We start from the raw sequence: 23,965 nt of genomic DNA, 5'->3' as shown, positions 1-23,965 counted from the left end.
CAAAGTGGCACTCGTGGTTCTCCCCTTCCTCACTTAGTCTCCACAACAGCCCTTTGAGAGGACTGAGAGGCAGTGACTGGCTCCAAGGTCACATGCAGGCAGCTTCCCGGCCTGAGTGGGGATTTGTACCGGGGTCTCCCCCGTATCCTAGTTCAGCACTCTGCCCACTACATAAACGGGTCTTGCTCAGCAAACCCCCAAAGAAAGCATCCCTTCAAGACCTTGGGAAACCGCTAAACCACAGTATGTTGGGCATTTCAGTTCCATTTCCGCCCCCCCGCCCCCACCCCCCGGTGGTCCTAACTTGGTTATTGTTGAGTCGCAGCTACTTCAAAAGCTTTCTATTTCAAGTGATTTGAGTATCCTTCCACCCCCACCCCCCATATATTTTGTGTGTGTTAGGCCTTGCGCCTTGCTTAATAGGCAAGACAAAGGCTGCCAATAAGGCTGCATCTGGTATACACGTCTGTGGTTTCTCTTTCCCTTTCCAAGTTAAATCTTCCCCTTCGAAAAAGAGCCGGTCTGGTGCAGGACCTCCCCGGCGGCCAGGCCAGGGTGGCGCCCCATCCCAGGTGCAAGGGCTGTGCGAGGCAAAAGCGCAGTTCACGATGGAGGCGGAAGTCGAGCAAGGTTGGTGGCTCCCCAGAGGTTGGGGGGGGGGAATGGGGAGGACCAAGGCCTTCCTGCCTGTCCCAGCCTGACAAGCCGTGGCGACACCCAGAGTTGTCTTCATCAGTTGCTCGGCTGCAGCATTCCATGCTTCAAGCGGGGAGGTTTCATGCTCCTTGCATAAAAACCCTCTGCAGAGACAGGGGAAAGACTTCTTGGGGGACCAGACTCTTCTGTTCAAATGCTTTCATGCCCCTTCCGTGCGTAATGGCTCGGCCCAGTGGTGGATTTAGCCAGGGGTGGGGCTTCTGTTTGTCTTTCTGAGCATGATGCTGTTCAAACTAGTCTGGGATGGAGTGGGGTAGGGCAGAGACCCAGAGGAAGTGGGGAGAGCGTTTTGTTCCAGGTTCAGTCCCCAGTGATGCCTCCAGGCCGGGCTGAGAGAGAGAGCCAATGAGCTCTGGAGAGAAGCTGCTGCCAATCAGTGTAGACACCACTGAGCAAGCAGGCCCAAAGCTCTGACTTGGTACAAAGCAGCTTCCTATGGTACCAGCTGAAGCGAAGCAGGGATCTGTTGAGGAAGCCTCTCCCATCTACAGCACGGAACGACGCCAAGGGTTCCGCCGGCTGGGAGTGGGTGAGCAGGCAAGGGGAGAAATCCTGGCAGGTTCCAGGCTAAGACATGAAAGGAAGGACGGGGAGGATGAAGATGCCAAATTACAAATTAAAATTACTCAAATTACAGCTTTAGAGCTTGACCGCCCCTTTTCCCCTCTTCCTCAGGTTCCCAGCTGGGCCGCCCTGACCTTCTCCCCCACACTCCCCTTGCAGAGGAAATAAACAGCGACTCAGCTGCCACAACCTTATCCACCTCCTCCTTGGGGAGCAGAAGCCACGATTCACCAGCCAACAGGTAAGGCTGGGCCCGGCTGTTGGCCTCTTGTTGACTCGCAGGTTTTCCATGTGTGTTTATGTGTAGAAGCCAGTCTGCCATAAGACTGTTCATAGTGAGGCTGGGCTTACTTTATTACAAAATTAACTCTCGCATCCTGCGATCTAGGGCTGAGGATCCGCAGGCAGTGGTCATGGCAGCCCAGATTTGCAGCTGGCTTTCCCTGATGGGAAGTGGGTGCCTTGGGAAAGGGACTGAGGTGTGCTGCACCGATCCTTTGATCCCTCCCCTCTCCTGTAATAGAGCAAATTTATTTGGCTGTGGTTTGCATTCTTCTCCCCCCTTCTTTTTGCCTTCGAAGCTGGCAGCTGGTGGGCCAGCTGGCATCCCTCAAGGAGTGGGCTTGGGGTCTGCCTGCTCTCACTGACCTTTAGTCTACTATAAGTCGAAGTTCAACAGGGAGATGAGGGACACAGACACCAGGCTGCAGCCGAGGATCAGAGGCAGGAAGCTATGGAATTTCAGGGGTGTGTAGGGGGCTCTAATAATATTAATTATTATTATTATTATTATTATTATTATTATTATTATTATTATTATACCCCACCCATCTGGCTGAGTTCCCCAGTTTCCCCACTCTGGGTGGCTCCCAATTGAGTGTTAAAAACATCCTGTTTGTGAGCTTTTCAGGGAAGGCATCTGCTTGGGACAGGAAACCAGAGCAGACAGACTTTTGCTCTGATTCAGTTGGTCTGTTCTTAAGAGCTCCCCAAGGGCTTTTCGGGGGGTGTTACTAGAAGCTGTAGGATCAGGACTTCACTTCTGCCTCGCAACCTCTGCTTGCTTAGGAAGAAAAATCCAAGCAGGCTGCAAGCCACATTAGATGCCCCAGTCTCCAGGCAGAACACCAATGTAGATTGGCTATTTTGTCACAAAGATCTTTGGCAATATCTTCATTATCTCAAGATTTGCCTTTGCGGGGCAAGAGGATTTTGGCATGCGACTTCAAAACTGCTCCTGTGTTTAGCCCAGCCCACCCTGCTAAGCTTAGTCTTCAGCTGCACGACCAGCGGTATTGCCATTTACGACTAACTTTTTTTTTAAAAAAAAAACAACAACCCTGTTTTAATTGCAACAGGCTCTTTGCCAAAAGCAGTTTTGCTCGGGGGCCTTGTGACCTTAGTCAGCCCCTGCATTTGGGAATCTCCCCTTTTAAAATATAAATTTGCATGGCATGAAGAGACAGAGATGAGGGAAATCACAGCTTCAGGTGGGGAGCTGTCAGGTTTTGTGAGGGCGCTTAATTGAAGTCACTCATCAGTTGTGGTTAAAAAGTCTGTCTTGTCTTGCTGCTCCCCCCTTTTGCACCTTACTGGATGAAATGCAATTGCGCTTTCTTGACACAAATATACCAAGCTAGCTTGATTTCTCTCTTGCCACCCTTTTCATGTAATGTTCCTTCCCTTCTCTGTTGCTTTATCACCAATCCCCAACCCAGCCTCACCCCCATTTCCACCCCCTCTTTAAATTCCCTCTCCTGTGTGTAACAAGAAGATGAGAAGAGGAGATTTAAGGAAATAAAAAAGGGGTGGTTCTGGGTTGGGGGTTAGTTAGCAGCTCCACCTGCTGGTGGTTTTTTTTTTAAGGGTGGGGGGGAAATCCCTCCTGGACTAATGATTAAAATTTTATTTGCATCTCTTGCTGAATCAGCAGCTTGGAAATTGGATTGTGAATTGCAGGGGTGGGATTCTTCTCCAGGAAAAAGGAGGAAAAAAAGAGGAAGAATATATATGAACTTTTGTTTTCTTGGTTCAGCCGTGCCAGCTGTTTTTTTGTTGTTGTTTTTTGCCCCTTTTCAAAAAAGTATTGTGTAGAGCAACTCAGATTCCTAGAACCTCGCCACTGAGTTCATTGCCACTGAGAGTCAGGCATGCTCTTCATCTCTCTCTCTCTCTCTCTCTCTCTCTCTCTCTCTCTCTCTCTTTTTATTTCTCTGTTTAGGTCGATAGGAGTGGAAGTTCACAAATCAGGTACCTCAAAGGATCCGACTCCGGAGACCTCCTTTCCTAGGTGAGGGGTGGGGGGCCAAGACCTGAACCCTGGTTTAGTAGCTGTCTCTTTTTGACCTTTGAACTTGAGGCTTTTCTGCTGTCCTGATTGGATGGCGTTTGGATTATTCTTAACGTTGTGCTGAAATGCCTCTTTGCTGTGACTGTACATGGCAGGGGCAGAGCAGGAATCCATGCCTTGTCTGCTCCCTGCCCTCCCCATCACCCGTAACCGTCCTGCAAAGGTTCCTGTTGATTGCAGCCCAGCCTACCCACACCTGGGATGGAGAACACCCCACAGTGTGGACCGAAAAGATTCCCAGAGGCATCTGGCTAACTATTATGGGAAAGAAGGATACTGGATTTGAGATCGGCCATTGGTCTGATCCAGCGAAGCTGCTATTCCCGCCTCCCTGCCCACTCAGTCAGCCGTACAGACTTCTAGCCCTCCTTTAGCTGCCCCAGAAAGCAGACTCTAAAGGCTGGGTCTGACTGCTGTTCAGACGGCTTCCCTGGGTTTCTCACAGCTTGGTGTCCAGCTGTGTTTTCAGTCTCGCCCACATAGAATGATGCACTTAACCCTTCCCCCTTCCCCTTTTAATCTTTGCCTAGGTTACAGGCAGAGCTATGCAGACATGTGTTCTAGCAAGACCAGGTTCAGCCTCAGCAGTAGCCGTAGGTGAGATGAGACATAACGCAGACCAGCCGGTGGGGCATTTTTGTTCTATTTATTCACAAGTTCGGAAACTGTTCCAAAAGGAAAAGAAAATTGCTTATAGATAAAGGGAGGTGGAGACAGCCTTGCTTTGTCTGTCTTTACGCAAACCAGGAAGCCCTTAGGGAGGTGCATCCGAATCCGGTTTTTAGCACCCCCTTCTCTGTAGGGCTCGGAACAGATTGTGGGATTAAAGAAATAAATAAGACGTGATAAGCTCCTGTCAGCCACTTCTTTTATTTTGGTGGATTTCCGCCCTGCCCTTCAAATAGACCCCCAGGACATCTTAAGAAAACAACAGCCACAATCAAAACATACAAATGAGACGTTTTGAGAGAGGTGTGTGAAGACTGCACAGAAATGAAAAGGCAGGATCAAAAACACCAGGGGGAAACCAAGGCAGCTTATCCTGTCCTCAAAACAGCATCAAGGGGAGCCTCCCTGGGGATTGTGTTTGGGAGTTTGGGTGCCGCAGCTTCAAAGGCAGGGAAACAGCATTGGCTGTGAGCAGTTCACCTGGCCGCCTCCTTGCCTTGCACTGACCCCTCAGGGTTCTTCCAGAACACTGTCTTCCTTCGCCTCTTTCTCATCCACTTTTAGACGACCCCCATTGCCCCATTTTTGAGGAGCTTCTCCCAGCCCCTGTGAAGATTGGGTGTGGAGAGAGAGAGAGCAATTGGAGCTAGGGATTTGTGCCACCTTGTGAAAAGGCCAGTTTGTGTTTTGCAAATGCGTGGGTTGAAAGACCGGGAGTAGGCTTAAAAAGCCGGCCAAACAATTGTGTTTTAAAGCAGTCGTCTTCCTTAAGAAGCCTTCATTTCACTTCGTCCCTTTCTACACAAATATCCCCCTATTCTGCCATCTGCCTTTTCGGCTGTCGCAGCACATAGCGTGTTTTCTCAGCTGAAACAGGCTATAGAAATGCAGCACATTTTAGAGAGGCTGCCATCACTTGCCATTTTATTTTTATTTTTAAAAGAGAGGTTTCCTTCACCCGGAAGATCTTGGGGGAAGGGAAGGAGTTGGGGGGGGGGGTCACTGGTCTCAGTCGTCTCAGGAATGATGAAAGGCCTGTCTCTTGATCTCCACATAGGTCACAGGAAAACAGCTTATCTTCAGAGGTAGCTAGTTCAACGTTCTCCCAAGTAGGTGAAAAACTCACCCTGTCAGACAAGGAAGCCATCAATGTGCGGTGTAACAATAATACCCAGGAATGGGAAGAACCTCTGGCCCTCCAGATGTTTCCAGACTACAACTCCCATCATCATCATCATCATCCCTGAATGTTGGCCGTGCTGGTTGATGGGAGTTGGGAGTTCCAGCAGTCTCTGCAGGGCCACAGATGATAGTCATCCCCATCCCTTAAGGCACAGCCCCCCCCCCCAGCGTGGAATTGCATGTTGGGCTTATTGCAAGTTGGAAACTGCCATGGATTTGGTTTCCCCGCCCCTCTTCCGCGGGGTGTTGAGCTACATTAAGCTAGGTCTAATTCCCACTCAGCCAGTAATTCTGCACTCAAGACTTTTGCACAGTTTTAATTCTCCTGCATGTAGAAAGCTAGTTCATCAGGGAGAAGGGGAGGCTTCCTGCTTGCAGCCATTCTTATTCTTTTATAGAAGAGCCACAGATCCCATCAAACTGCCACCTGCAGCTGGAAGCGACTGCAGCCAAGACACAGACTTTCTCCCTCTAATGAGATCCTCTTCTGTCTGCAGCTGAACTCTCTCTTGGTTCAGGTTGGGGCAAAGAGTTGGTCTGGAGAAGCTAACTGGATTCAAAAGAAGCGAGATCAGAGAAAGAGCAACAGGAACCTGGGAAGGGCTAAGCAAGCGGCTATATAGAAATGAGACCCCACCTTTCATCCCCATGTGCTTCAAGAGTTACTCTTGTTGCCAGCAATAACATTTTTGACTTCTCAAACGCCCCCTCCCCACCACCCTCCATGGAAATGATGAATGGGAAGGTCAAACTTTCTCAAGCTTTGGTTTTTACCATTTGGTTTGGCTGAGATTTTTTTCCTGCGTGTGGTGGATTAAACTGCCGTATTTTTCGCCCTATAGGACTCACTTTTTCCCCTCCAAAAATGAAGGGGAAATGTGTGTGCATCCTATGGGGCGAATGCAGGCTTTCACTGAAGCCTGGAGAGCGAGAGGGGTCGGTGCGCACCAACCCCTCTCACTCTCCAGGCTTCAGGAAGCTACCCGCAAGCCTTGGGAGCCCGCGGGAGTTCCCGCTGGGCTCCCCAGACTTGCAGATAACAGCCTGCATCCCAAAGCCTGGGGCGTGCTGAGCAGCCTGTTCTGGGGGCTAGGGTCAGGGGAAGCTCGGGCTTCCCCTGCCCCAGCCCCGCGCCTGGGGGGAAAATATTTTTCCCCCTTCCCCCCCCCCAAAAAAAACTAGGTGCGCCCTATGGGCCAGTGCGCCCTATAGGGCGAAAAATATGGTAATCAGCAAGGAGCTGATATTTCCCCTTCCTGCAGTGGAGACAAAGGAAAGACTCATCAGCCCTGAGACCCCTCTGGGAACCATCGGGAAGCTCCTTGCATCTTGATTGTCTCCTCTGTGACTCTCACATGCTGCTAAAGAGCTTCCCTTGGGGGCAACTGGTTGGCTTCTGTGAGAACAGGAAGCTGGACAAGATGAACCCCCTTTGGCCTGATACAGCTGTGGGGTTCTTTGGGGGAGAGGCCCTTACTACCGACCAGCTGGCCACTTATGGGGAGGAAAGGGGTTCCTTTGTAGCAAACACCTGCCCATGAAAGCTGGTACCATAAACGAACACCAGTCCTGTTTTTGAGCAGCCTTTGCAGTGTAACCTGGAGAGGCCACACGTCATAATCGTAGTGCCCCTTTTTAAAGCCTCTTATTTTCCCCCTCTCTCCCCTCAGCATTTCTCCAGGACTCTCCGCACCAGGACGTCCCTCTGAGCTGACGGAGCAATTTGAAGACTTGCCAGAGACAGAGATCAGCTTTGTAAGTTGTCTTTTTTTTTACAGGAAGGACGGGTCGCCAGCTTGGTGCCCTCTTGGCAACTGCATTGGACTCTTGGAACTCGCTGTTAGACCTAGCAAAGCACTGGCAAATCTCAGGCGGCCGCTTGCCGACTTCGCCTATGCTTATTTGTTTAATAAATTTTACACACCACTTCATTGTAAAAAGAAGAATCCCAAAGCAGTTTGCAAAGCGAATAAAACAATAGAATTGCAGTCGTACCTCAGCTCCCGAACACCTTGGGAGATGAAGGTTCCGGCTCCCGAACAATCGAAAACCGGAAGTGAGTATTCTGGTTTTTGAACGTTCTTTTGGAAGCCGAACATCTGACGAGGCTTCTGCGGCTTCTGATTGGCTACAGGAGCTTCCTGCAGCCAATCTGAAGCCGTGCTTTGGAAGCCAAACGTTTCGGAATTTGAATGGACCTCCGGAACGGATTCTGTTCGACTTCAGAGGTACGACCATATCCATAAAAACAACTATTAAAATGTTCAAAAGATAAACATCAGCTAAAAAAACATTAAAACACACATCTACATTCTGCATCTATGTCTAAGAAGGCTTGTCTAAACAAAAATGTAGTCTAAACCAAAAGGAGTACAGAGAAGTTGCTGATGTCAATAGGCAATGAGTTCCAGAGTTATGCTGCTGCTTGCAGCTGCCCTGTTAAGGCAGCTCCCACTTCCAGGGTAACACGAGAGAAGTTCCTGTTTTAGCCACAGTAGTTAAATAAAACCCCACAAGATCAGAACCGAACTGGATCCAGGGTTTGCACTCTGATCCCGCTCATCCAGAACTGGTACTACTTTCCACTTTTTAAAAAATCCTCATTTCTTCCCAAGGATATTTCAGTTTGCCTCCTTCCAAAAATGGCATATCCTTTTCTCCTGCAGTGCATCACTCCACCACAGAAATCTCCTCCTAAGCTGCAGGCACGACCTTCCTGAAACCTGCCTAACTCCCTTTTCTTTCTTTCTTTTTTTGCAGTGAAATATCATGGGGTGGATTCCTTCTTTAGACGTGAGCGGAAGACTTTCCTCCACGCTCTCTGCGTTGTCTGTGGAGCACTGAACCTCCAGCCCTTCCCAGGCCTGCTGATACCTAGAACTTTTAACTGATCTGAACAGACAAAACGGGGCGCTCAGCCCCTCACACACACACCTGCGGCAAAGTAGTGTTATCTGCCAACTTTCCTGAAGCCTGCCGGGTCTCTCATGGGGGACCCCGAGTTTCCTCTGGCGCAGGCGGAAGAGCGTTCCCTGAGCCACAGGCGTTTTCCAGGCTGTGTCTCAAGAAGGGACAGGTACCCTTCTAGGTGGTCCCAAATGCCTGGGCAGAGAACGTCTCGATGCTGCGAGGGGCTTCTCTCTGTGCTCCCGATCCTCCCCGGGAGCAGAGTGGGGGGGGGGGGGAATCAGGGTGTCTGTTGGTCTTGGAACGCTTTGCAAAAGGATGAACGTTGACGTTTTATTTTTAACTTGTATTTAAAACTCCCCCCCTTTCAAACTGCCGTATTGGGGTGTTGGTTCTTTAGGTTGTATTTTTTTTTAACGTATGTCGTTTTTAGGTCAAGAAACTTCTGACACACCAAGAACAGCCTTTTCTCCAAGGGAGAAACTATCCTCTTGGTGGGGGCGAAGGGGGTGTGTGTCACATATCCAAGAACGTCTTGCTCATTTTTAAATCTTGATTTTTATTTTAGCGCAAGCGACAGCACCTCGCCCCCTTTTAAACTCTACTGTAAGCACGTCTGCTCAGAAGCAAGGACGGTTTTTAAGCCTTCAGCATTTTACTAGCGGACCAAACTTAATCTGCCCTGGCCTTTGTGAGGGAGGAAGACACCTCCCTTTCTCAGTATTAAGTCCTTTAAGGGACTCCAGACTTATAAACCTCCTTTTTTTAAAAAAGAAAAAGAAAAATTTGAAATGCCCTGGTTTCTGGTTTGTTTCTTTTTAATTATACATATATATACACACATATATATCTGTGCTCAGATCTTAGCACCGAAGCTTTCCAGCTCCTTTTGCTTTATAAAAACAGCCAACTTCCTCTTTTGTATGTAGTGAAAGTTTCCTACAACGTTCCTAGTTGCGATGCCCTTTGACTCTGAAGAAAGCAACTAGGTCTTTAAACTAGGGGGAGAGAGAGAGCGGGGAAGAAGGTAGCATAAAACCTTAGTGAAATAATCACTAAACTTTCCAAACAGGAGCCCCTTCGGCAGTTTGGAACTTGTGTCATGCCAATAACTTTTGGGTTGGTTTTTTATATATATATAAAAAAGTAATATTCTACATTTACGGTCAAGTTGAAATGATGACAGCCCTTTCCTCCCTAGAGAATTCCACCAAGAGAATTTATATTTCTCCTAAATGTATTTTTTTATATCCCCCTTGCTGTCAGTAATCACAGTAAGAAGCTTAGAGGCTTATGAAGGCAGGCCGGTTTTATTCTGTTTAAAATGTTGATGTATAGTGGAAGTTCCCTCTGTTCCACTGGAACCTAAACTTGAAGCAAAACGCTTTCTTTTTTCTGTAAGGAACAGGGAATGCCCCACAAGTTCACATACTCCCCCCCCCCCTTTTCAGTGCCTGCTGTGGGTGTAGCCAAATTTTGACTACCCATGGTTCGCTTTTCACAGGTGGGCTGCACCTTAGGGGACAACCAGGGTTAGCCATTATACTCTGCCCAGGCTTGACAAGTGTACCTTGTTTAACCCTGCATAGGGGAGGAAGGACGAACGGAGCACTCCTGATCTCTTAAATATGGAGAAGAGATCAGGAAGTATGACGACATGTCGGGAATAATTGGTTGATTCTATTTTTGAAACAAAAAAAAGTAGGGGGGACAGGGACAAATCCTATTTTGCATTCATAATGCAGAAAAGTAGTTAAATTCCTGCAGTTTTTCTAGCCATACAGAACTCCAGGTGAGAACACAGCTCTGTGTTTGGAGGAATTACTTCCTTGCCTTACCCTGCCCTCTCCACAATTCTCTTTAAGAGTTCTATTTTAAGTAAATGTCTATATTAGACACCCTTTGACTCTTCGGAAACATCCCCAGAATCGTCTATTTTTGTCCCGCGAGGAGGAAAAGAACACAAGCTTTTTTGTTGTTTGGTTTTTTTCCCCATGATGTTAATATTTATGAAGTTGTATTTAAGTGTATTCTTCCACCAAACACCCCCCCCCCAATTTCCATGGGGGGAAATCAGCTCTTCGAGCTGAAGGCGAGAGGAGTGGGGTTCTTTCTATAGTGTTACGATTTAATGACTTTGCTTTGACTGGGTTTTAAGGAAGCAGCAAGCACAAGTTCTGGCGATCTTTAAAAAATTGGGGGCGGGAAGACAACCCTCGCCTTGGACCCGTTTTAAAAAGCTCCAAGTCAACCTCAAGAAGTGAGTGGGACTGTTTTCTCATTCAGCACCGGGACTGACTGCCATTACCTCCCGTCACCGGAGGCAGGACAACTGAGGACTAGCCGCTCAGCGCAGCCACATACATTACTTGTTTCTGGCGCAGAGAGAGAGAGAGAATGAATGAACACACGGTTGGGTCCTGGACCTGCCCAGACATTCTTGTAGCCGCCCATCTCGATGTGCCGTGCCGTGGATTTTTGCCCCTCGTGACTCTGAGGCATATCATTGCCTGTTCAAATGGATGTTGAAACCCCCTTCCCTTCTCTCTCAAAAAACACCACCACCCCACGCCTGTTTTATCAGCTTCATCTGTCGGACACGATGGGGCGTAACATGCCGTGTGCTACTCGGTCCAATAAAGCAGTCTTTATTTCTTTTAAGAGCGTCCGCCTGTGGAACCGCATTTGTGCATTGCTGTGATTTGGATTTCTTTTACATTACGCTTGCCTGCTCCCTGAGGTCGTCTCCTTACTCACGGGTAGGGTGTCCCCGCTGCTGAAAGGCACTGATGGAGCTCTTACCCCACCCGGGATTGGATCTCTTCCCTTGCTCCGGGAGCGGAGACCCAGGAGGTTTTCTTGCAGGATAAACCTGGTCTCAGCAGAACCACAGGTGGCCTTGGAGCCTGAAAGCCAACCTGCCTTGCAAGGTTCTTGTAAAGTGTAAAAGGAGGTGAGGATTAGAGACCTGTGCCTGCTGCTCTGAACTCCTTGGAGGGAGAAGGAAGAGTGGAATAGGAATTTAGTCCTTTTACATTCCCTCCATGTCACTATCCGAATTTTTCCCAAGCCACACCGTTCTTGGGTCCTCCCAAGAACCCCTAAGTAGCCTGCATGCTTCGTGAACTCTGTTTATGTCTCTTGCTTGTGGGTAGAGGATAAATTGGGGCGTGGTTCAAAACTAGGTAAAGGGACTCCTGACCATTAGGTCCAGTCGTGACGGACTCTGGGGTTGCGGCGCTCAGCTCTCTTTATTGGCTGAGGAAGCCGGCGTACAGCTTCCGGGTCATGTGGCCAGCATGACTAAGCCGCTTCTGGTGAACCAGAGCAGTGCACGGAATCGCCGTTGACCTTCCCGCCAGAGCGGTACCTATTTATCTACTTGCACTTTGACGTGCTTTCGAACTGCTAGGTTGGCAGGAGCAGGGACCGAGCAACGGGAGCTCACCCCGTAATGGGGATTCGAACCACCAACCTTCTGATCGGCAAGTCCTAGGCTCTGTGGTTTAACCCACAGTGCCACCCGTGTCCCTCCACAAATAATAAATAATTATAATTATAATTTATTATTTATACCCCACCCATCTGGCTGGGCTTCCCCAGCCACTCTGGGCAGCTTCCAACAAAATATTAAAATACAATAGTCTGTCAAAACATTAAAAGCTTCCCTAAACAGGGCTGCTTTCAGATGTCTTCTAAAAGTCTGGTTGTTGTTTTCCCCTTTGACAGCTGGTGGGAGGGCGTTCTACAGGGTGGGTACCACCACCGAGAAGGCCCTCTGCCCGGTTCCCTGTAACTTGGCTTCTCGCAGGGAGGGAACTGCCAGAAGGTCCTCAGAGCTGGACCTCAGTGCCCAGGCAGAACGGTGGCAGTGTCTGGGCAGAACAGAGACCCTCTTCCACCCCCAATTCCCCTCAATTCAAATGCACCCCACCCCTTCCTAAACAGTCCCCCCCTCATAAATTTCCCACCCTCATAAATTTCTCCCCCAAGCCACTAAGGGGATACCTTCCCGCCGGAGCGGTACCTATTTATCTACTTGCACTTTGACGTGCTTTCGAACTGCTAGGTTGGCAGGAGCTGGGACCGAGCAACAGGAGCTCACCCCGTCGCGGGGATTCGAACCGCCGACCTTCTGATCGGCAAGTCTTAGGCTCTGTGGTTTAGACCACAGCACCACCCGCGTCCCGGTTCAAAACTAGCCTACTATAAAATTTGCATTAGTGGCTCTGCCCACTTTTGCCTCTGGCCCTCAGGAGGTTACTTAGAAGGCAATGCGGCCCTCGAGCTGAAAGCATCCCCCACCCCTCCTCTAAGACTACATCAGACGGTTGCTGGGTCCCAATGGCCCCTGAGGCTGTTTTCTCCAACTCAAGTCCATCAGCTGATGTCCCTCATGATGTCATTTGATGGGCAGGAGGGCGCCGTTAAATCCCGCCTTGACACTGGGATGTACCCATACTTCCACTTTGGCTAGGTCATGGTGATGTCAGGTGATTGACAGGTCGGTGGCCCTGCCATCCCAGCCACCAGATCTGGCCCATAAGGAAGATGGATCTGAACCGTAGAGCCAAAAAGATTTTCCAACCTTGGCCTATAAGGGTAGCAGAGGCATTTTTTCTCAACCAAAAAATTGTACTGTTGAAATGAAGGCAGCAAGGCTGTGAGATCATTTTGGTTTCAACACTGGCAGCTACATAAGACAAGATTCCAGGAACTGGACTTGGGATTTTCTGATGCTCAACCCCTGATCATTGATACCTACATTTGCACAGAACAGATACACAAATGCATAAATAAATGTTTACCTACCCAAGGATTTATACAAGCACAATACACAAATATGCATATATGTACCCACCCCAATGTTACAAAATTTGGGAATATTTTTTCAGAGCCTGCGCATAGAAGGAAAAAATGATATTTTGTGTTTTGATGCTGTAAATCTCCCTGTGATCGGTGGAAGGGCAGTGTACAAATTATTTTATTGCGTTTATGTATCCCACCTTTTTTATCCAAGTTGCTCAGAATGGCCCACACAGTTCCTTCCCCTCCTCATTTCATCCCTGCAACAACCCTGCGAAGTAGGTTAGCCTGGGAGGCGGTGAACACTGCCCCCCCCCGTCACCCCCAGTGAGCGCTTAAGAGTGGGAGGATTTGAACCCGGGTCTCCCCCGGGTCCTAGCCTGATGCTCTAACCTAGGGATGGATTTATTATGAAACGAATTGAACTTTGGGGCCCCTAATCTCTCAGGGGCTCCAGAAGTAAGTTTAGTCCACGTTGCTTACAGTTTTTGAGGCTAGTAGACCCAGTTTCAGTCGCATGATGCATAACCAATTTTTTGTGGTATATGTTTCAATCCCAAAGACTTAAGAGTCAGTAGCACAGATGTTGTAATGGTGGAGTGCTGTAGTAAATTGGCTGCTCTGCTGTGGCTAATAGATTTACCCCCCCCCCTTTTTTTTAACAGAGGTCAAGACCCTTGAATACGATGATGATGATGATGATGATGATGATGATGATGATGATGATGATGATAATAATAATAATAATTAATAATAATAATAATTTATTTATACTGCTCCCATCTGACTGGGTTTCCCCAGCCACTAGAGGAATTAAAAATAAGTATTTAAGTGTTCAGCCTGTGGGAAGTGAAGTTAGAGGGAACCAGGCAGAACAGGGCCTTCTTGGTTGTGGCACCCGCCCTTGGAACACCCTTCAGATGTCACGGAAATAACATTTTAGAAGACAGCTCTGAAGGCAGCCCTGTATAGGGAAGCTTTTAATGCTTGATGTTTTTATTATGTTTATAGATCATGATGATGATGATGATAAAATTATATCTACCCCGCCATCCCCAGCCAAGACCGGGCTCAGGGCGGCTAACACCAGGTATAAAAACGATTGAAATACAACTTAAAAAGAAGATTAAAATGCAGCCTCATTTCAGTAGAAACTCAGTAGATATGTTGTTGTTTGCCCAGAGTGACTGGGGCAATCCAGCCAGATGGGAGGGATATTATTATTAACAACAACAATTTGGATACCAAAAATGTAAACAACAATTTGGATACCAAAAATGTAAACTCGTGAGCAACCCCATTGATGAAGATAACACTGGTTACCCAGACCTCCTTGCTGGTTGCAAAGAGGCCTCCATGACAGATCAAGCTCCAGCCCACCCACCCCGCAAACGTAGATCCACCACTGCTCTAATCACTAGGCCGCCCTGTTTTATTTTCATTCATTTAAACAGGCAGGCAGAGGTGCAACTGCGCCTGCGCCTCTTCCTCCTCCCGAGGACCAGGCAGGGCGGGGGCGGAGCCACCGGCCTCGCTCTCCCCCAGCAGGACTACATTTCCCGTCGGCCTCCGCGCGAGGACCTGCCAAGGAGGGCGCCTCTGATTGGCCCTCCCCACGGGCCGCCAATAGGAAGCGAGGTGAGAGAGGCCGACAGAGTGAGGCAGAGAAAGAGGGGAAGGAAGAGGCCTCCGAGGCTGCCGCTTGTCTTTCTCCTTCTCCTTCTCTTACTGGGCCCGGACTGGGAAGGGGCCGCGATGGTGCTGGAAAGCACGATGGTCTGGTGAGGAAGAGGAGGGCGCGGGGGGGGGGCAGGGCTGGCGGGGGGAGGGGCAGAGGCCGGTTTCCCTGAGTCACGGTGGGGCCTGAGGTAAATTTTTGTGGGGGGGGGAGGGGGAGAGAGACAGTTGGGGGTGACGTGAGGCGGGGGGGGACACCCTATGTGGGGCGAGAATTATAGGGGGGATTTTTTTTGGGGGGGGAGGGAAGGGGGTCTTTAGTTGGGGGAATCAAATGGGAGGGAGAATCGAGGGGGGTCTCCTTGAGGGACTTTGGGGGAGGGGGTCTGGTAAGGGGGAGGAGGGGGTGCGTTTGAGGTGGGGGGGAGGCCAAAGGGGAGAATGGGTGTGTTATTTGGGGGGGAGCATCTCCTTCATGACTTGGGGGGAGTTCTGGGATTCCATGGGGAGAAGAGAATGGAAAGGGGGGGACTCAGGAGGGGGGTGGGAGGTGCATTTGAAGGGGGAGGATTGGGGTGAGTTGGAGGGTGGAAAATGAGGGGTGTCTCCTGGGAAGGGGGTGCATTTGACATGGGGGGCAGCATCCCCTTAGTGGCTTGGGGGAGAAATTTATGAGGGTGGGGAATCGGGGGGGGACTGTTTAGGAAGGGGTGGGGTGCATTTGAATTGAGGGGAATTGGGGGTGGAAGAGGGTCTCTGTTCTGCCTGGACACTGAGGTCCAGCTCTGAGGGCCTTCTGGCAGTTCCCTTCCTGTGAGAAGCCAAGTTACAGGGAACCGGGCAGAGGGCCTTCTCGGTGGTGGTACCCACCCTGTGGAACGCCCTCCCACCAGATGTTAAAGGGGAAAACAACAACCAGACTTTTAGAAGACATCTGAAGGCAGCCCTCTTTAGGGAAGCTTTTAATGTTTTGACGCACTATTGTATTTTAATATTTTGTTGGAAGCCGCCCAGAGTTGCTGGGGAAGCCCAGCCAGATGGGTGGGGTATAAATAATAAATTGTTTTTATTGTTATTATTATTATTTATTATCTGTGGAGGGACACAGGTGGCGCTGTAGGTTAAACCACAGAGCCTAGGACTTGCCGATCAGAAGGTTGGTGGTTCAAATCCCCGCAACAGGGTGAGCTCCCATTGCTCGGTCCCTGCTCCTGCCAACCTAGCAGTTCGAAAGCACATCAGAGTGCGAGTAGATAAATAGGTACCCCTCCGGCTGGAAGGTAAACAGCGTTTCCGTGCGCTGCTCTGGTTTGCCAGAAGCAGCTTAGTCCTGCTGGCCACATGACCCGGAAGCTGTACGCCGGCTCCCTTGGCCAATAAAGCAAGATGAGCACCACAACCCCAGAGTCGGCCACGACTGGACCTAATGGTCAGGGGTCCCTTTACCTTATTATCTGTGGGGGGAGAGTTGAATGGAAGGCACTAAGCTGGGGAAACATCACCTTGATGGGAGTCTGGGAGTGAAGTAGGATTGAGTGGAGTCTGCAGAAGAGTGTTGAACATGGGGATAGGTCTAACTGAGTCGTGCCCCTTAATTTCATGCCCAATACAACTCTTTCTGTTTTTGTTTCGTGTTTGTTGTCATAATGTTTCGTGCAATTTTTGATAGAAAAGATCTAGTGATACTATATTTTAAAATTTTCTTTTCTTTTCTTTTCTTTGCAAATTAAATTTGTATTGATTTTCAGTAAACATACATACATGCATAAATTACACATATATAGGTTACATATTTAACTTAGGCTCTATCATGCCTCTGAGTTCCCTCCATTTCTTTGGTAAGTATCAAATAAAGTTCTAATGTCACGTACTTTATATATCATATTATTAACTACACGCTGTAAGAGTTATTCCAACCCTACCAGTGTCTTTAAAGATTTACAATTGTTTCTTGTATACATCAATATGTTTTAAAATTTTCAATTTGTTGCTCATTCTGATCTCCCCTTGCCTGGTGCAGCGTCGACAACAGCGAGTACATGAGGAACGGGGACTTCTTACCGACCCGTCTCCAGGCCCAGCAAGATGCAGTCAACATCGTCTGCCATTCGAAGACCCGCAGTAACCCCGAGAACAACGTGGGCCTCATCACTTTAGCCAAGTAGGTTTCGCTCAATTTACCCCGTTGAACATCGAAAGAGAGGAGGAGATCAGCGGCTTCCCATTGGGTCATCTGGTTGACCAATGGGAGAACAGGATGCTGAAGTATTTATTTATCTAATGTGCCCCCTCCCTTCCTTTTGAAGGAGCCTAGGGCACCAAACGTAGACACAATGAAACTTTTTCTTTTTTTAAGCTTTCTAAATTCAGTTACGGTTGAAAATATTCTCGTATCCTGTGATGTCAGAGTTGCTAGGGACAATGCCTTTCAGCCACCAAATGCCTGGGTGAACAGGAATGTTTTCAGATTCCTCTTGAAAGTCAGTGATGAGGGGCATTTCACACCATGGTGCACCATGGCATTTCACAAATGGCAACCCACCACCAAATAGGCCCTGTCACCATAGGTCAGTGCCAACCAGGCAGCCCCCAATGGCAACAGCACCAAGGAGGCCTCCCCTTCTGCCTTTAGGGTCTTAGTTGGTTAACAGTGAATCATTGGCCTAAACAGCTTACGTTGTTTAGTCGTTTAGTTGTGTCCGACTCTTCATGACCCCCTGGACCAGAGCACGCCGGGCCCTCCTGTCTTCCACTGCCTCCCCCAGTTTGGTCAAACTCATGTTTGTAGCTTCGAGAACACTGTCCCACCATCTCATCCTCTGTCATCCCCTTCTCCTTGTGCCCTCCATCTTTCCCAACATCAGGGTCTTTTCCAGGGAGTCTTCTCTTCTCATGAGGTGGCCAAAGTCTTGGAGCCTCAGCTTCAGGATCTGTCCTTCCAGTGAGCACTCAGGGCTGATTTCCTTCAGAATGGAGAGGTTTGATCTTCTTGCAGTCCATGGGACTCTCAAGAGTCTCCTCCAGCACCAGAGTTCAAAAAACAGCTATAGCGCTCTTCTAATGTTCTTTTGTTTAGCATGTTAGGCCAGATCACGATCTGCTCTAGGTCATTGTACCCCCACTTTTCTGCCTCTCTCCTTTTCTGACACCCTAATCCTCAACCTGCCCGTGTGTGTATTTCTCTGTTTCAGTAACTGTGAGGTGTTGACCACCCTGACCCCCGACACAGGCCGCATCCTGTCTAAGCTGCACTCGGTCCAGCCCAAAGGGAAGATCACCTTCTGCACAGGGATCCGAGTTGCTCATGTAAGTTGCAACTTCTCTCCTTTCCCCCCAATGGCAGCCCTCAGTTGAGCTATTAAACTAAAGATGAACATCCTTTCGGGGGCAGTGGAGAGGCAAGGAATCTGAAACAGCCCTGTGCTAAGTTGGGCAAGTGAGGAGGGGTCTGTCCTGAGAGCGGGGTCAGTGCTTGCAGGAGAACAGAGGGTGAGGAGCCCTCAGGCTGCTCCATTTGGCCCTTGGAGCTGTGTTGACCAAGCCTCACTCGCCTGCCTTACACCTGAAGTCATACACAACTGGGAAAGACACCTTGACAGTGAAGTTGCCTTACATTGAGTCAGACCATTGATAGATAGATAGATAGATAGATAGACAGATAGACAGACAGACAGACAGACAGACAGACAGACAGACAGATAATTTATTATGGTCGGAGACCAGCTTATAAAACACACTTGGGGGTACAATCCCAGAAAGAAAACAGTTAAAACAATGTACAACAATAAATTTAAAATTTATAAATGTGATAAGCATACAGACACTTAAAACTTTAAGATATGCTCAGTATCGACTACACCGATCGGCAGGGACTCTCCGAGGTTTCAGGCAGCGAATCCTTCCTGGAGATCCCACGGATTAAACCTGGGGATTTCTGTATGCAAAGCTCTGATCAAGGAGCTGCAGTCCTTCCCTTAAAAACAAAGCAAGATTCCAGTCCTCATGGTTCTGAACATACGGATGATTTAAATCGGAAGTTGCCTTCTAATGAGTCAGATCATAGGCCTATCCAGATAAATATTTTCTATCCGCTGACTGGCAGTGGTCTGGGAGAAGGGAAATAAAGGGTTCATTCAAACCCAGGGATGGAGGGGAGACAGGCTGGGCAGAGGGGCCTCTCCTTTCTCCATGTAACATGGCTGCTTCTGTTCCAGCTGGCTTTGAAACATCGCCAGGGCAAGAACCACAAGATGCGGATCATTGCCTTTGTGGGGAGCCCTGTAGAGGATAATGAGAAAGACGTGAGTGTGTACCTGGAACTGTGGGGGGGGGGGAACTCTCCCATTTTCAAAGCACCTGGTTTTCCGGGAAGCCTCTCCCGTTCCTGGTGCTCTGTGCCCCTAATGGATCTCCTCTCCTCGCAGCTCGTGAAACTGGCCAAGCGGCTGAAGAAGGAGAAGGTGAACGTGGACATCATCAACTTTGGAGAAGAGGTGAGAGGCCCTCTCTGAGCCCGTGGCTCGTTGTTGTTGCATTAAGTTGCCTGCGACTCCAGGTTCGGCCCCTGACCTCTCCTTCCCGCCCGCAGGAAGCCAACACCGACAAGCTGACGGCCTTCATCAACACCTTGAACGGCAAAGACGGGACGGGCTCTCACCTGGTGACAGTGCCCCCCGGCCCAAGCCTGGCTGATGCTCTCATCAGCTCCCCGATCCTTGCTGGAGAGGGAGGAGCAATGCTGGGCCTGGGGGCAAGTGACTTTGAGTTTGGCGTGGACCCCAGCGCCGACCCAGAACTGGCTCTGGTAAGTGCCACAAATAATAATAATAATGTATTATTTATACCCCACCCATCTGGCTGGGTTTCCCCAGCCACTCTGGGGGGCTTCCAACAAAATATTAAAATAGAGTAGTCTATTAAACATTAAAAGCTTTCCTAAACAGGGCTGCCTTCAGATGTCTTCTAAAAGTCTGGTAGTTGTTTTTCTCTTTGACATCTGGTGGGAGGGCGTTCTACAGGGCGGGCGCCACCACCGAGAAGGCCCTCTGCCTGGTTCCCTGTAACTTGGCTTCTCACAGCGAGGGAACCGCCAGAAGGCCCTCGGAGCTGGACCTCAGTGTCCAGGCGGAATGATGGGAACATGTCTCTATTACTTATTTCCATGAAATTTATACGTCACCTGATTGTAAAGTACTTTGGGGTGGTTTTTCTTCAATGAAATTATCAGGAAAAACAGGGTTGGGTTAACCAACTCTTTAAAACATTCAGAAAATATCTAACAGCAATTAGCAAGAAACAGATTAAAACACACACCAACATTATACCTGTCTGTACATCAGCTTGTCTAAACACATTTCTCCACCCACCTGCCCCATAAGAAGTTTGGGAACTGTAGCTTGCCCCTTGCAGAGCTACAGTTCCCAGCACCCTTTAGAAACTGCGGTTCTCAGGATGCTTTTTGGGGGCGTGCTTTGATGTGGGTGTTAGGTGTTCTGTGCTATGTTTGGGATACACTCCTTGGTTTAGCAGCCCCTGTGTCTCATTTGACCACCTTGGTTTGTCTGTTTTGTTTTCCCTCCCAGGCGCTCCGGGTGTCCATGGAGGAGCAACGGCAGAGGCAGGAAGAGGAAGCTCGCAGGGCTGCGGCAGCATCTGCCGCAGAAGCCGGGATCCCGACCTCCGGTGCGGATGGTAAGAAAAGGGGTTTGAGCCAGGGGAATCAGGAGGCAAAGTGACCTGACTCTCCTTTTCTCCCAGTCAAGTCAAATAACTCTGAACCACCTCGGAGGCCGTGTGCAGAAAGACAGGCTGTAAATGGCCAGCTTTGGGGAACCCCTGCCCCATATTCAGGCTACGGTCCCTTATGGGGCTGATGTTTAGATATGTGGAGTGGCTAGGCTGAGTTTCTACATTGTTAAGAAGGGGGAAGCCAGAGTGTGGATTTTTCAGTTAGCTTGGAATCAAGTCCCTTCCAGGTTCATCCATGTGCCAGAGGGTTGGAAAAGAATCCAAGTTTTTCACTTAGGCAAGATGGAGGCTGTGCAGACCAGGGCAACCAAGCATAGCTGTCAACTTTCCCCTTTTTTTAAGGGAAATTCCCTTATTCCGAATAGGATTCCTTGCAAGAAAAGGGAAAAGTTGGCAGCTATGCAACCACGATGATCAGGAGTCTGGGTAGCAAGCCTGATGAGGAATGGTTGAGGGAGTTGGGCATGTGTAACCTGGAAAAGAAGAAACAGAGAGGAGATGGGGTAGCCAATATTTGAAGGGCTGTCACATTGAAGAGGGAGCAAGCTTGTTTTCTCCTGCTTCAGAGGGTAAGATCTCTTGCAATACGATCTGGCACCGAATCGCCTTACCTCAAACGTGGGTCCTCGTGTTTCCTTGTGCTCTAGATTCAGACGACGCCCTGCTCAAGATGACCATAGGCCAACAGGAATTCGGCCGAGCTGGCCTGCCCGACCTCAGCACCATGACCGAAGAAGAACAGATTGCCTACGCCATGCAGATGTCTCTCCAAGGAGCCGGTGAGTTGCAAGCGAGAAGACCCAACGTAGCCCCGCCTTCGGATCAGGAACACCACCTTTGCTAGTGAGGCAGGGCAACTGCTGAGAAGGCCTCTGGGGGCGGCTTGAGCACTTGCCCTTTGTATAGTCAGGATTATTCTCTCCCTCCTCCAAAACACTAGAACAGTATCTCTCAGTTGTGCCCAGAAGAGAAGTATCGGCCGCAGAGGACCGTGCCCGTTCCAACTCGGCATGAATTAAGTCTTCCAGCCTCACCTCCTTTTAGGGTTGTGCTCAAACAGTAGCTCATGCAGGAACATGGGAGGCAGGTAGCAGCAGCATCCCAGGAGGAGGGGAACAATTTCTCTTGCAGACAGTAAAAAATAAAGGGTGAAGGCTGCACCCCATTTTAATTCAGGTAAAAATAATAATAATTTATTATTTATACCCCGCCCATCTGGCTGGGCTTCCCCAGCCACTCTGGGCGGCTTCCAGCAGAATATTAAAATACAGTAATCCATCAAATATTAAAAGCTTCCCTAAAAATGTGGCTTGGTTACAAAGTTTGGGGGAACAGCTTGAAGTGTTGAGGGGGGAATGGAGTGTGGTCAGTGTTCAGACACGATAGGATCATTAGGACGGCCAGAAGTTCCCCACCCCGAAATAATAGGGATAAAAATGGTATGTTTTTGGGGTGGGCCGCAAGGAGACTGAATCTCTTCCCTCCCGTTAAGCCGGGCATGTCCAAAGTCCAGTTTATTTACTGGGGTAAAATCCAGGGGAAAAGCTCAACAGCTTCAATCTTAAAAAAATGCTCAACAACTTTAATCCGACTAAGTTAGTTCTTGGTATGAGCTTTCGTGTGCATGCACACTTCTTCAGATACCTTTCGTGTGCATGCACACGAAAGCTCATACCAAGAACTAACTTAGTTGGTCTTTAAGGTGCTACTGGAAGGAATTTTTTTATTTTGACTATGGCAGACCAACACGGCTACCTATCTACTACTGGAACTTTAATCCGAAAAAGGGTCAAAAACATGTTCACTTCATCAAATCTGGCCCTCTGAAAAAAGTTTGGACACCCCTGCTTTAGGTGGAAGCTCCGTGATTGGCTCTTCATTAATCTGGTTGGCGTTTGAAACCCACCTATGGGCTTTGGTTGTAGCAGAGAAGAGGTCGTTAAACTGTGCATGTTTTCTCTCCTCTTAGAGTTTGGGCAAGGTGAGTCGGCCGAGGTGGATATCAGCACTGATATGGACACGTCAGAACCGACAAAGGTCAGTGGCCACAGATCCTCCCTCTGCCCCCTCTATCCACTTGCTCAGAGCAGCCTCTCCCAAACCAGCGCCCTCTAGATCTGAACTACAACTCCCACCCACACCCCAGCCAGCACTGAGTTGTCGTCTAGAAGGGCACCCCATTGGTGGAGGTTGGGGCTCTCCTGCCAACAGAGTTGTCCACCATCTTTTATGCTATAAGCTGTATCCAAAGTACCACTAAATCTCTTGCAAGGGCCATTGCAACCCACCTTGAGACCTACCGGTGGAGGGCAGGTCAGAAAGGTGGCAGTGCCTCTGATGCTGATTTTTATCTGTTTCTCTCCCCCCCCCCCAAAAAACCCTTTTTATTAAATTTTCCACAATTATAACAAATACCACAGAGAGAAAAGAAGAAAAAAAACACACAAGAGAAAACACATTACTAAAAAAGGAAAACAAAAAAGAAATCTTAAACACATATCCCTTGAAAACCCAATCTCTCTTACATTGCTAATTGACTTCCTGAGATCCCTCCCTTCTGAATTTCATTGTAGAATTTCATTGTATCTGCATTTAACAGCATGTATAATTCTTAATCTAAAATTATTTCCAGCAATTAACTATCTTATTCTCTTTTCTTACTGCTCTAAATCCAACTTGCAATTAAATCCTGTTTTAATCCTAGGCCTATTTGGTGCTTTCAAGTGGCTTCTAATTATTTATATTACAATATTCATGCAAATAATCCTTAAATTCCTTCCAATCTGATTTTTATCTGTTTCACGGACGTTTCCAGGAAGAGGACGACTACGATGTGATGCAAGACCCCGAGTTCCTGCAGAGCGTCCTGGAGAACCTGCCTGGAGTCGACCCCAACAACGAGGCCATTCGCAATGCCATGGGCTCCCTGGCCTCGCAGGCCTCCAAGGAGAACAAAGACAAGAAAGAGGAGGAGAAGAAATGATGTGGGGAGGAGGGGCAGGCCATGGGCCCTCAGTGGCGCCCCAACTCTCCTCGGCCCCGTTACGCAGTCAAGAGCATCGCCGGCTCTGCATGCTCCAGCTCACCTAGCCTTCTAGCCATCAGTGTCCGTAATCTTCCCTCCGGGCTAGTTGGGGAGAGGCGGGGAGAGTCACCAGGTTATTATGGGTCAGGGTGGGTGGCGGTGGGTGGGTAGAACTTCTCTTCTTTTTTTGGGTTGCGGTTTAGCGGGTAATAAAAACCTTAAATTTTCTTTGCGGCGTTGTGTTTTTCCACCGCCCGCTTCCATTAAGCTGTGGTTTGTGCATGTCAGAACGCAAGCGGCCGATCTCCTAACCTCCCTTT

The 23,965-nt window shown here is 48.9% G+C and overlaps 2 protein-coding genes across 15 annotated transcripts in view; both read left to right on the top strand.

The window, feature by feature from the left end:
• The window catches only part of PIP5K1A (phosphatidylinositol-4-phosphate 5-kinase type 1 alpha), a 46,881-nt gene extending 35,831 nt beyond the window's left edge, over positions 1 to 11,050 (top strand). For 8 of the 14 annotated variants that reach the window (XM_081173569.1, XM_081173568.1, XM_081173571.1 and 5 more), the window contains 7 exons: positions 493 to 630; positions 1,393 to 1,522; positions 3,503 to 3,531; positions 4,162 to 4,228; positions 5,358 to 5,409; positions 7,153 to 7,237; positions 8,243 to 11,050. In XM_081173569.1, the coding sequence (XP_081029695.1) occupies positions 493 to 630; positions 1,393 to 1,522; positions 3,503 to 3,531; positions 4,162 to 4,228; positions 5,358 to 5,409; positions 7,153 to 7,191 (455 nt within the window). In that variant the 3' untranslated portion in view covers positions 7,192 to 7,237; positions 8,243 to 11,050. Of the gene's footprint in view, positions 1 to 492; positions 631 to 1,392; positions 1,523 to 3,502; positions 3,572 to 4,161; positions 4,229 to 5,357; positions 5,410 to 7,152; positions 7,238 to 8,242 lie in introns of those variants that run through there. The other 6 variants (XR_014002696.1, XR_014002697.1, XM_081173573.1 and 3 more) reach the window with 6 other exon arrangements.
• A 3,758-nt stretch (positions 11,051 to 14,808) lies between these two features.
• On the top strand, positions 14,809 to 23,872 carry PSMD4 (proteasome 26S subunit ubiquitin receptor, non-ATPase 4). The gene is made up of 10 exons (XM_081173653.1): positions 14,809 to 14,976; positions 16,893 to 17,033; positions 18,064 to 18,178; positions 19,087 to 19,173; positions 19,297 to 19,365; positions 19,461 to 19,676; positions 20,455 to 20,563; positions 21,268 to 21,399; positions 22,590 to 22,657; positions 23,436 to 23,872. The coding sequence occupies exons 1-10, from the start codon at positions 14,951 to 14,953 to the stop codon at positions 23,601 to 23,603; spliced, it is 1,131 nt and encodes a 376-aa protein (XP_081029779.1). The 5' UTR covers positions 14,809 to 14,950; the 3' UTR covers positions 23,604 to 23,872.
• The last annotated feature ends 93 nt before the right edge of the window (positions 23,873 to 23,965 follow it).

This window comes from Podarcis bocagei, assembly GCF_964188305.1.
Source record: "Podarcis bocagei genome assembly, chromosome: 16".
NCBI lineage: Eukaryota > Metazoa > Chordata > Lepidosauria > Squamata > Lacertidae > Podarcis > Podarcis bocagei.
The sequence above is the reverse complement of the archived record's forward strand: the minus strand, read 5'-3'. Positions and strand labels throughout refer to the sequence as shown.